The sequence below is a fragment of the Mirounga angustirostris genome, unplaced genomic scaffold (assembly GCF_029215605.1).
Source record: "Mirounga angustirostris isolate CCGP_5_RB_7025 unplaced genomic scaffold, mMirAng1.0.hap1 SCAF_9, whole genome shotgun sequence".
NCBI lineage: Eukaryota > Metazoa > Chordata > Mammalia > Carnivora > Phocidae > Mirounga > Mirounga angustirostris.
The window spans coordinates 376396-387389 of record NW_026991717.1 but is presented as its reverse complement, the minus strand read 5'-3'; the positions used below and the strand labels follow the sequence as shown (position 1 = coordinate 387389).

At 53.9% G+C, this 10994-nt stretch overlaps 1 protein-coding gene across 12 annotated transcripts in view; it reads left to right on the top strand.

The window, feature by feature from the left end:
* CHRNA5 (cholinergic receptor nicotinic alpha 5 subunit) overlaps window positions 1–10994 on the top strand; it is a 68956-nt gene that overhangs the window by 8832 nt on the left and 49130 nt on the right. For 10 of the 12 annotated variants that reach the window (XM_064569730.1, XM_064569729.1, XM_064569728.1 and 7 more), the window contains exon 1: window positions 6240–6571. In XM_064569730.1, coding sequence (XP_064425800.1) covers window positions 6466–6571 — 106 coding nt within the window. In that variant the 5' untranslated portion in view covers window positions 6240–6465. Of the gene's footprint in view, window positions 1–989; window positions 1107–3503; window positions 3688–6239; window positions 6572–10994 lie in introns of those variants that run through there. The other 2 variants (XM_064569731.1, XM_064569734.1) reach the window with 2 other exon arrangements.

Genomic DNA, 10994 nt, shown 5'->3' with positions numbered 1-10994 from the left:
ACCTTTTGCACAGAATCGAACACTTACAATTGTGTCTTGCAGACATTAAAACAGGGGCATAAATGTCTTTTATAAATTATACTAGTGGGCCATCTGTGAACAACAGGTAACTTAATGCAATAAATATTTACGCATCATAGGTTGTGTTTACTTAGTGCAAATGTTGAGCTTTTGCATATTAAGTAATTGCAAATCTGGGGAAGAAATTTACAGAAATCCCTATTTTTTTTTTACTGTAGAAATTTCTATGCGTTAGCAGCTTTATTGAGAGCATCAACACATACGTCTAATAAATGTGCACATTGTGACATGATCACCACAATCAAGCTAATTAACATATCTAGGACCTCCACATAACTACCTGTGTGTGTGTGTTGAGATTTAATTAAGATCTATCCTTTTGTATTGTTTCTGTTTGTTTTAAAGGAAAAATTCTTTCATGATGTGATGTCCCAGGACATTTCGGGGGGCATGGGTAACTGCACTGCACTTTTAGGTGGGAAACTGTATCTTTATTTGTAACAAGTGCTGATATTTGTCACATTATAATTTACTCTGTTTTGTAGTGAATTGCCATTTCCTTGTTCACTTGTGTTTTTCTCTTGGTCATTGGGCCTATGACGTTGTGATATAGATACGCTATTACTGAGCTCAGTTATATATATGGTTTATATTTTCGTGATATGTGGTTTTTATGCACTACTACTTAACTATTACAATCCAATAAAAATATGGCCAATTAATTTTCTTTCTTGAAGCTCTGTACATTAAAATGTCTGCCCTTTTACATTTTGATTAGGCATTGAAACAGCCCCTGAAAAAGACCTTTTCTTCTTATATCATTTCTTTTGAAGGACTGAATTTTAATACCCTATCAATACTTGCTTTTTTTGCTTTGATCTGTGAAAACGCATTTAATTTCAGCAGTAAAATTGACAGCATCCATTTTTATCTTTAATTAACTTTTCAGTTTGGCTTTCATCTTAAAGGCTCACAGCAGAATTTATCACCAAACTACAATGGAAATGCTGAATGGGAGATTCGAGAATCTGCCTGGCTCTGCATTTAGCCCAGTTGACCCCATTATAAGAAAGGAAGTGAACGAGGTGGGTATGCGAGACCACGCATTTGGTCACTCCACTCCCAGACGACCATGGTTATCTGACTCCAGACGCCCCCCCCCGCCCCCCACTGTGCTCGCTTTTCGCTGCAAAGCACCAGCTGCCCTTTGCTTAAGGGTTCTGTAAGTGAGCACATCAGAGAGCAATTGCCCCATCCAGGATGATGCCTGCCACCGCCCGACGCAACGGGCCTGTGGCAGAGCCTCTACGGGCTTCCTCTTCTGCCTCCAGGTTTTAAGGCACCACTTAAAAAGTAAAATAGGACGAAATCAGAGAGGGAGACAAACCACAAGAGAGGGTTGCTGGGGGGGAAGGGGGTGGGGGGATGGGGTAATGGGGGATGGGCATGAAGGAGGGCACGTGATGTGATGAGCACTGGGTGTAACACGCAACTGATGAATCACTGACCTCTACCTCTGAAACCAATAATACACTATACGTTAATTAATTGAATTTAAATTAAAAAAGATTAAGGGTGGGGCCCAAAGAGAGCTTTTGCTCAGAATGGTTGTCTCTGAAGCCAGGCCGCCTGGGTTTGAGTCCCTGCTCACCATTTTCCCCTCACTGGCTCTGAGATCTGGGGCAAACTACCCAACATTCATTTATTCATGCAGTAAACATTCTGAGCATCAACTGGTGCTCCATATGCTGGGCGCACCCCCGTGAATAACGCAGACACAGCTTCTGCCCTTCGGGAGCGAGTGTTCCACAGGAGGAATCACATACGGAAGGGTGTGTAATAACAAACCGCGACATGTGCTAAGAGGAGGGGACAGTGCAGAGCGTCACGGGCAGAGGGAGAGGAGGACCCAACGTATATGGCCGGTTTGTGTCTGAGGAGGTGACGGGAATCAGGCAGAGCAAGGGAAGGTGGGGTAGGGAGAGAAAGGGCAGGCAGGGGAGCAGTTTTGGGAAGGCCCGTGGACAGGACTGCAGCTGGGACAGCTGGAAGGCAGGTCACGGGAGGGGTGGCGTGGTGCCCGTGAGGGCAGCAGGGCTACTCTGAGGACCCTGGCACGGACTTGGGCTTTGGCTCCTGTGTTCGCACACTCAGGCTGCCTTCTGCAGAATGTGCTGGGGCGTGCAGGGCAGCAGCCTACGTTGGAGATGAGCAGGGCCGTGCCTACAGCAGTAGGAGGGAGGGGTAGGTACAGGTTCAAGGTGTCGTCAAGGTGACTACCCTGGGAGGGGCGTTGGATGTGGCGAGCGAGGCAGGGTGGGGAACCGGGCATGTGGTGTTTAGCTTGAGGAGGTAGTTGGATGGTGGTGCCACTGACTGAGATAGGAAGAGCAGAGGACACGATGGTTTGGGACTTACTAAGTGCCAGGTCCAAGTGACAATGTCGTCACTTACCCAGGGGGACACACTGGGGGCTCCGAGGTGAGATCAGCACCCGCGTGTGCATCTGCTCATTGCCAGTATGTGGGAGACAACTCACTGCATACAATCAGAGTGTGGAGTCTGAGCAGGTGGAATTCCCAGCATCAGTCTGGGCAGAAGAGAGCGGAGGACGGGGCAGCTCGAGGGGAACACAAACCCTGCCCCTGTCGAGAGCGAATGGGCTTGAGATTGAATGGGCTTGTGTATTTAAAGAGTGCATAGATCATGACAGCCCCCCACTCCTCAGCAAGGTTAATATGGCAATTATTAAATGCCACTTTCCACGGCAAGGCACTGACTGGCTGGTGGGTATTGTAAAGATGAATCGACCTAGATTCTAGGCCTAGGAGCTCATTATCTAGTAGGGGACATAAGATTTAGAGAGAAAAAGATGGAAGTAGGAAGTGCAAGATACAAGTGTTCTGGGTCTTGAGAAAGGGAGGTGGCTAAGGCTGGGGGTGGGGTGGGGGGGGGACCAGGCTGCGCTTCATGGTGTGAGCAGCATTTGAGGGGGGGGTCTTCAAGAAAGGGTGGATGTGGACATTCACAGAAGGGGAGGAGGAGGATGACCAAAGGCAGGGACGTGGGATGAGAACCCCACACAGATCAGAGGGCGATGTGTCTGGGATGCAGGTGCATGATGCAGCCTGTAGGGCAGCCGCTTGGGTCAAAGCTCAGAACGTTGGAAGTCTGATGCTGCGATAGGGGACTTGGTCGGTGAGGGTGCAGTATTCATGCCCTGTGTCAGCTGTGTCTCCTAGCACTGTGACAATGCCTGTTATTAGAGTCAGGTGCAGCTACCGCATCAGGCAACGGAGGGTAACGGGCGTATCCTTCCAGAACAACCAATCCAAGATGCTCACTTTATGTTCCATAATGATTTGCTTGGATTTTAATGTGCCCAACAAATTTCTCACTTCGCCTTTCACTTACAGTCACAGCAACGAGTCGCCTTTTCCGCAGACTATGTAAATCACCATTGTTCTTGTGGTTATTGACAGGACACCCTGGGGAGATCCAGGAGTTGCAATTATGCTTGCAGGCAGAGCTAACAACCGCTGAATCCTGGTTTTCCCACCGAAGGTCCTGTGCCCTCCAGCCGTTTTTCAGCCGCTGTTTCAAGTCCCCTAGCTGTAAAAGTGGAATAGCACTTGACTTTCTCAGATACTGCGCGGGTGAGTTGCAGTAAGTGTCTATATGCCCCATATACCGTGCAGAGCAAACCGAAGTCTGCAGCGAAGGGCCCACAAGCACTTTCCGGCCAAAGGGTCATTGATGACTCACCTGACCCTTTCTGTGGCCCCGCTAAGTTCAGCTCAAGCAGAGCAGCATCATTGGATTTTGTCTCCATGTTCCCCGTTGTACTTAGACCTAGGGGAAAAGTCTTACCTAAATTTTACCATTTACATTCTTTACAACCAGGTTTCTTAAGACTTAACTGAGTCTGGAGCTTGGTGTGAAATTCCTGCTCACAAGGAGCCTTAGAGGCGTCAACTCCATAAGGCTTTCTGTGAAGAATCAGCGAAACGCTCTGCCACTTAAGTTTAAAGTTAATTCGCCTGAATCTCTTCAGCCAGATGAAGCTTTCTAATCAATTATGAACAGAGAGGACGAACCGTAGGGTCAGGAGGGATTGGAGATGGCACTCTAGCAGTCTGCTCCCAAAACCGGCGGGAGGAGTGGCTGTGTTTCTGTGTTTCTCACAGGTGCTCACGGCTGGGCACACGGGGGGGACATTGGTTACAGGTGCTCACGATTGTGCACGCGGGGGGGCAGACATTGCTTACAGATGCTCACAGCTGGGCACACGGGGGGGGACATTGGTTACAGATGCTCACGGCTGGGCACACGGGGTATGGAGGGCACTGCTACAGTCGCTCAGGGATGGACACATGGGGGGGACCACTGCTTACAGATGCTTACTGCTGGACAGCGGGGGTGGGGTGGGGCACTGCTTATGGACGCTCACGGCTGGGCACACGGCGGGGGGGGACATTGGTTACAGATGCTCACGATTGTGCACGCGGGGGGGCGGACATTGCTTACAGATGCTCACGGCTGGGCACACGGGGGGGACACATTGCTTACAGATGCTCACGGCTGGGCACACGGGGGGTATGGAGGGCACTGCTTACAGTCGCTCAAGGATGGACACACGGTGGGGGGGACCACTGCTTACAGACGCTTACTGCTGGACAGCGGGGGTGGGGTGGGGCACTGCTTATGGACGCTCACGGCTGGGCACACGGCGGGGGGGGGGACATTGGTTACAGATGCTCACGATTGTGCACGCGGGGGGGCAGACATTGCTTACAGATGCTCACGGCTGGGCACACGGGGGGGACACATTGCTTACAGATGCTCACGGCTGGGCACACGGGGGGTATGGAGGGCACTGCTACAGTCGCTCAAGGATGGACACACGGTGGGGGGGACCACTGCTTACAGACGCTTACTGCTGGACAGCGGGGGTGGGGTGGGGCACTGCTTATGGACGCTCACGGCTGGGCACACGGCGGGGGGGGGGACATTGGTTACAGATGCTCACGATTGTGCACGCGGGGGGGCAGACATTGCTTACAGATGCTCACGGCTGGGCACACGGGGGGGACACATTGCTTACAGATGCTCACGGCTGGGCACACGGGGGGTATGGAGGGCACTGCTACAGTCGCTCAAGGATGGACACACGGTGGGGGGGACCACTGCTTACAGACGCTTACTGCTGGACAGCGGGGGTGGGTGGGGCACTGCTTATGGACGCTCACGGCTGGGCACACGGCGGGGGGGGGACATTGGTTACAGATGCTCACGATTGTGCACGCGGGGGGGCGGACATTGCTTACAGATGCTCACGGCTGGGCACACGGGGGGTATGGAGGGCACTGCTTACAGTCGCTCAACGATGGACACACGGTGGGGGGACCGCTGCTTACAGATGCTTACTGCTGGGCACATGGGGTGGGGGGACCCTGCTTACAAACGCTTACTGCTGGACAGCCCGGGGGTGGTGGCACTGCTTACGGACGCTCACGGCTGGACACACGGGGCGGGGGGTGCACGGCCTGTGCTGAGACAGCTGCGCGTCATTTCCACGGGCGCCTGAAGGAGGGTCCGGACTGGGCCCCCGGGCCCCCCGCCTGGTTCAGGGACTAGGGCGCTTCAGCTCCGCGCCCCAGTTCCGCGGGCAGTTCTGGTGAGGACGCGGAGCAACTTCCTCCTGTCCGCTGGGCGCAGTCTGTCCGTCTGCTTCCCCCAGTGCCGCCCACAGTGCAGACGTTAATTAGCAATGGCGATCACAGGTAGCTGGGGGCCTGCGCAGGTCGCCGGAGGCCAGAGGGACTGGCCAGGGGCGTCAGCCCGGGCCTCCCGCTTCCCGGGATTGAGCGCCCGGCTGCAGTCGCGGGAGCTGGGGCCCTGGGCCCGGCCAGCTCGGGGGCGGGGCCGTCTGGGGGCGGGGCCATGCGCGGAAAAGGCGGAGCTCTGGCTCTAAGCTAGCTTCTAGGCGGGGGGGGGGGGCCAAAGGCGGGCCGGGGAAAACGGAGGCGGGGCAACGGGCAGGTGGGCGGGGCCAAGGGCGGGGCGGGCGGGGCGGGGCCAGGCGCGGAAAAGGCGGAGCTCTGGCTCTAAGCTAGCTTCTAGGCGGGGGGGGCAAAGGCGGGGCCAAAGGCGGGCCGGGGAAAACGGAGGCGGGGCAACGGGCAGGTGGGCGGGGCCAATGGCGGGCGGGGCGGGGCCAGGCGCGCGAGCCGCCTCAGGCACCACGAGTCCGCGGGAATCCTGCAGGCGGAGGGGGCCGCGCCGGCCCGGGACTGAGGAGCGCGATCCGAGCAGCCACTCCGCAGCAGCGCCGTTCCCCCTTGGCTCCGACCCGCCTCCCGGTGTCATCCCTCTGGAGCCCGAGTTCCCTTCCCGCGCGGCCGTCGCGAGGCGGCCGCCTGCGTTCCCGCGCGGGGCCGGGCGATGTCTGCGTGGGGGTCCCGGCCCGTGGTCCTCCGCCTCCTCCTCCTCTTTCAGCTGGTCGCGGGGCGCTGGGGCCCGGCCGGCGCGGGGGCCGGCGCGCCTGGAGGTGAGGCTGGGCGGCCGGAGGGCAGCCCCTGCGTTCGCCCTCAGAGCACCGGGCAGGGGTCGCGGGGCGGCCGGAGTCCGGGGTCGCAGGACGCGGGGCGGGGGTCGCGGGGCGGCCGGAGTCCGGGGGTCGCAGGACGCGGGGCGGGGGTCGCGGGGCGGCCGGAGTCCGGGGTCGCAGGACGCGGGGCGGGGGGCACGGGGCGGCCGGAGTCCGGGGGGCGCAGGACTCCGGGCAGGGATCGCGGGGCGGCCTAGGGGCACGGGGCGGCGGGGGGCCGGGGATTACGGGGGGGCCGGGGGGCGCAGAAGGGTCAGGGGGCGCGGGGCGGGGATCGCGGGGCGGCCGGGGGGTGCGCAGATCGGTCAGGGGACACGGGGAAGCATGGGTCCAGGGGGCGCAGGGAGGCCGGGAGGTGGGGCGCAGACCGGTAAGGGGGCGCAGGGCGCGGGGTGGGGATCGCCGGGCGGCCGAGGGGCACGGGGCGGCGGGGGTCCGGGGATTACGGGGGGCCGGGGGGCGCAGAAGGGTCAAGGGGCGCGGGGAGCGGGGCAGGGGTCGCGGGAAGGCAAGGGGCACGGGGCGATCGGGGGGTGGGGCTCACGGCGCGGGACGGGGATTGCGGGGCGGCAGGGCTCCGGGGTCCTGGAGGCACCGGGCAGCCGGGGTCGCGGGGCAGCTTCGCGCGGGTGCCCCAGCTACGGCTTGCGCGGAAAACCTTGGTGCAGAGGTTAGCTATTACTAATTTTGTCTCCTGGGGGCTTGGGCGAGGTGTCAGTTTGAATGCCCAGATGTGTTCGTTCAAATTCCGAGAGGCCACTTGGGGTTTGTCCCATGACCCGCATCCCTGCTGGGTGACACAGCGTACTCGCCGATACAACTTTCTCGGTAACAGAGGCCGTTGTCACCTAGCAGGGCTCTCCTTTCGTGCCTTCGGCTGGGCTTCCCACGTTGTTCCTTTATCCACAGGCAAGTGTGGGGCTTCCTTAGGGTTAATGCGAGGCATCCAGACCTGACCTTCTGCCCCTGGCCCCTGGCCCCTGTCTTCCTCCGCCACCCGCCCCTCGTCCTGGCAGCGTTTGCAAGTCTGCGCCGGCAGGTGTTTGCAGATTGCCAGGCAGCTGACTCCCCGGCTGCTGGGAGCCTCGTTTGCATCCTCAGTGCTTCCCTGGCTCCTGAGAGCGGGGCTTTTTTCAGCCTTCGGGGTGATAAGATGTTCTGGACAGGAATAGAAACAAGGAGATGTACTTCTTCAAATTCCAAGTGTTTAGAAGATTTCAGAGTTCGTCCTCTCGATATCTTGAAGAAAAATACCATTTATGGAACACCTATGATGTGATCTAAGCATAGAAAAGGGAAGAGCTGAAAGCCGAAATTCACATCAGTATTTCCATTTTTATGAGTAAGTTTCTTAAAGAGAGGAGGACACGTTATTCAGGTATAGGAAGAATCTTTCCTTGTCTTTCCTTCAGCTTTTTAAACAATGATTTCTGATTCTGGGAATTAATAATCTTGAAGACTAGGATTATTTATTGCAGGATGTAGTGCTTACGGAGACTGAAGAGAATGTGGAGGTGATTTAAACACTTAACATCCTGTGCTGAGAGTGTTGTAACAGAAAGAAAGGGATGTGCTGTTTGGAGTCAGACAAGCCTGGGTTCAGATTATGGCTCTGGCGTATCATACTCACGCGAACAAGTTTGTTTTGGTTGGCTCCCTTTGAGATAGCGGGGATAATATCAATTACTTCTGAGTCATCTTCAGAATTAAGCAATATGCGTGAAATGCCAGGTGCTGTGCCTGACAGTCCAGCAAGCGCTAGTTTCCTGCACCTTTTGGTGAAAGTGGAACTTTTTTCATCTGTTTTCCTATAAGACATTATCGTCAAGCATTAAATGATGTCAGTAGCTTTGTGTTCCTGCTCGGTGTCCAGTGTCCTATTCAGACAATCAGGGCTGATTCATTCCTCCTTTCTGGCCCAGTCTACTAGCCAAGCCCTCCCTTAAAATAGCACCATGTTCTTTTTTTTTTTTTTAAGATTTTATTTATTTATTTGAGAGAGAGAGACTGAGAGACAGAGAGCACGAGAGGGAAGAGGGCAGAGGGAGAAGCAGACCCCCCTGCTGAGCAGGGAGCCCGATGCGGGACTCGATCCCGGGACTCCAGGATCATGACCTGAGCCGAAGGCAGTCGCTTAACCAACTGAACCACCCAGGCGCCCCAATAGCACCATGTTCTATTACAGTTATGCTTTCTCTTTGTCCCACGTGAGCTCCTTAACTGGAATTTTTTTTTCAGTTTTAATTTCAGTATAGTTCCCATATTCTGTTAGTTTCAGGTGTACAATATTGTGATTTAGGAATTCTGTACATGACTCTGTGCTCACCACGGTAAGTGTGCTCTTCATCCCCATCCCCTGTTCCCCCCCCCATTGCCACCCCCACCTACCCTCTGGTGACCATCAGTGTGTTCTCTGTAGTGAAGAGTAAGAACTGGGATCTTATCCTGTGTATCTCTGCATCTCTAAGACCTGGCTTATTGTGGGGGTCCAGTAAATGTTTGTAGAGGAATGAACGGAGTGGTAATGTCTCTCTGGACATTAGTTTACTCATCTGGAAAGTGAGGAGTCATTAATGGCTCCCCACTCCAGCTCTGAAATTCCCAAGATTCTGTGTGCTCTTAGTAAGTGATCATTTGAAGAACAAAGTGATACTAAATGGATGATGGAATTGCACACTTGCTCCTAAATGTTGATGGCATTTGTGTATAACTGCCTTTGAATGTAGGGTGGCTTACAGTACTATTTGGAGACCTGCCACTAACTTGCTGTTTCCTTGGGCATATAGCTTGACCTTGCTTTATTTCTCCCTTCAAAATGAGAGGGTGGTAGTAGATGTTTAGGTCCCTTCAGCCATAATTGCTTTTATATTTACATTTTGTTGGTTTTGTGTTTATCTTAGAATTTTATTTTTTTAAAAAAGATCTTATTTAGGGCTCCTGGGTGGCTCAGTCGTTAAGCATCTGCCTTCGGCTCAGGTCATGATCCCAGAGTCCTGGGATCGAGTCCCGCATCGAGCCCCGAATCGAGCCGCGCATCGGGCTCCCTGCTCCACAGGAAGCCTGCTTCTCCCTCTCCCACTTCCCCTGCTTGTGTTCCTGCTCTCGCTATGAATCTCTCTGTCAAATAAATAAATAAAATCTTAAAAAAAAAAAAAGATCTTATTTATTTATTGGAGAGAGAGAGCCCGAGCAGGAGGAGTGGCAGAGGGAGAGAGAGAAGCAGACGGCCCGCTGAGCAGGGAGCCTGATTTGGGACCTGATCTCAGGATTCTCCTTCCCTGACTGAGCCATCCAGTCGCCCCAATATTTATCTTATAATTTTTTTAAGATTTATTTATTTATTTATTTGAAAGAGAGAGAATGAGAGAGAGAGAGAGAGAGAGCACGAGATGGGGGAGGGTCAGAGGGAGAAGCAGACTCCCCACTCAGCAGGGAGCCGGATGCGGGATTCGATCCCACGACTCCAGGATCATGACCTGAGCCGAAGGCAGTCGCTTAACCAATTGAGCCACCCAGGCACTCCTATCTTAGAATTTTTTTTTTAAAGATTTTATTTATTTGAGAGAGAGAATGAGAGACAGCACAAGAGGGAAGAGGGTCAGAGGGAGAAGCAGACCCCCCTGCTTAGCAGGGAGCCCGATGTGGGACTCGATCCCGGGACTCCAGGATCATGACCTGAGCCAAAGGCAGTCTCTTAACCAACTGAGCCACCCAGGCACCCCCTATCTTAGAATTTTAATAATTACTATTTCTTACGGTTTTCTGTGAGCCAATCCTCAGGGGGAAAAAAAGTCTAGTCTGCCAGCACCCACACTTATATGGGTGATGGAAAATTGCAGAATCTGAAAAGTGGTTCAAGAGGCAGTTTTGTCTGTATTAAAGAATAGTGGGGCACCTGGCTGGCTCAGCCGGAAGAGCGTGTGATTCTTGATCTCAGGGTCATGAGTTCGACCCCACAGTTGGGGTGTAGAGATTACGAAAAATAAATTAAGAACTTAAAAAAGAATAATTAGTACATTAAGATAATACCAGCCTTTTAAACTGACCTGACCATGATTGGGGCAGTGATTAGTCAGTTATATTTCTTCGCTGTGTGACATTTTAAGCAACTGAAACTTTATTTTTAGTATATATGGTAATAAGTTCTGTCATTAAAAGGGAACTAAAATAGGGGCACCTGGGTGGCTCAGTCGGTTAGGCGTCTGCCTTCGGCTCAGGTCATGATCCCAGGGTCCTGGGATCGAGCCCCGCATTAGGCTCCCTGCTCAGAGGAGAGCCTGCTTCTCCCTCTCTCTCTGCCTGCCGCTCTGCCTACTTGTGTTCTCTCTCTCTGTCAAATAAATAAATAAAATCTTAAAAAAAA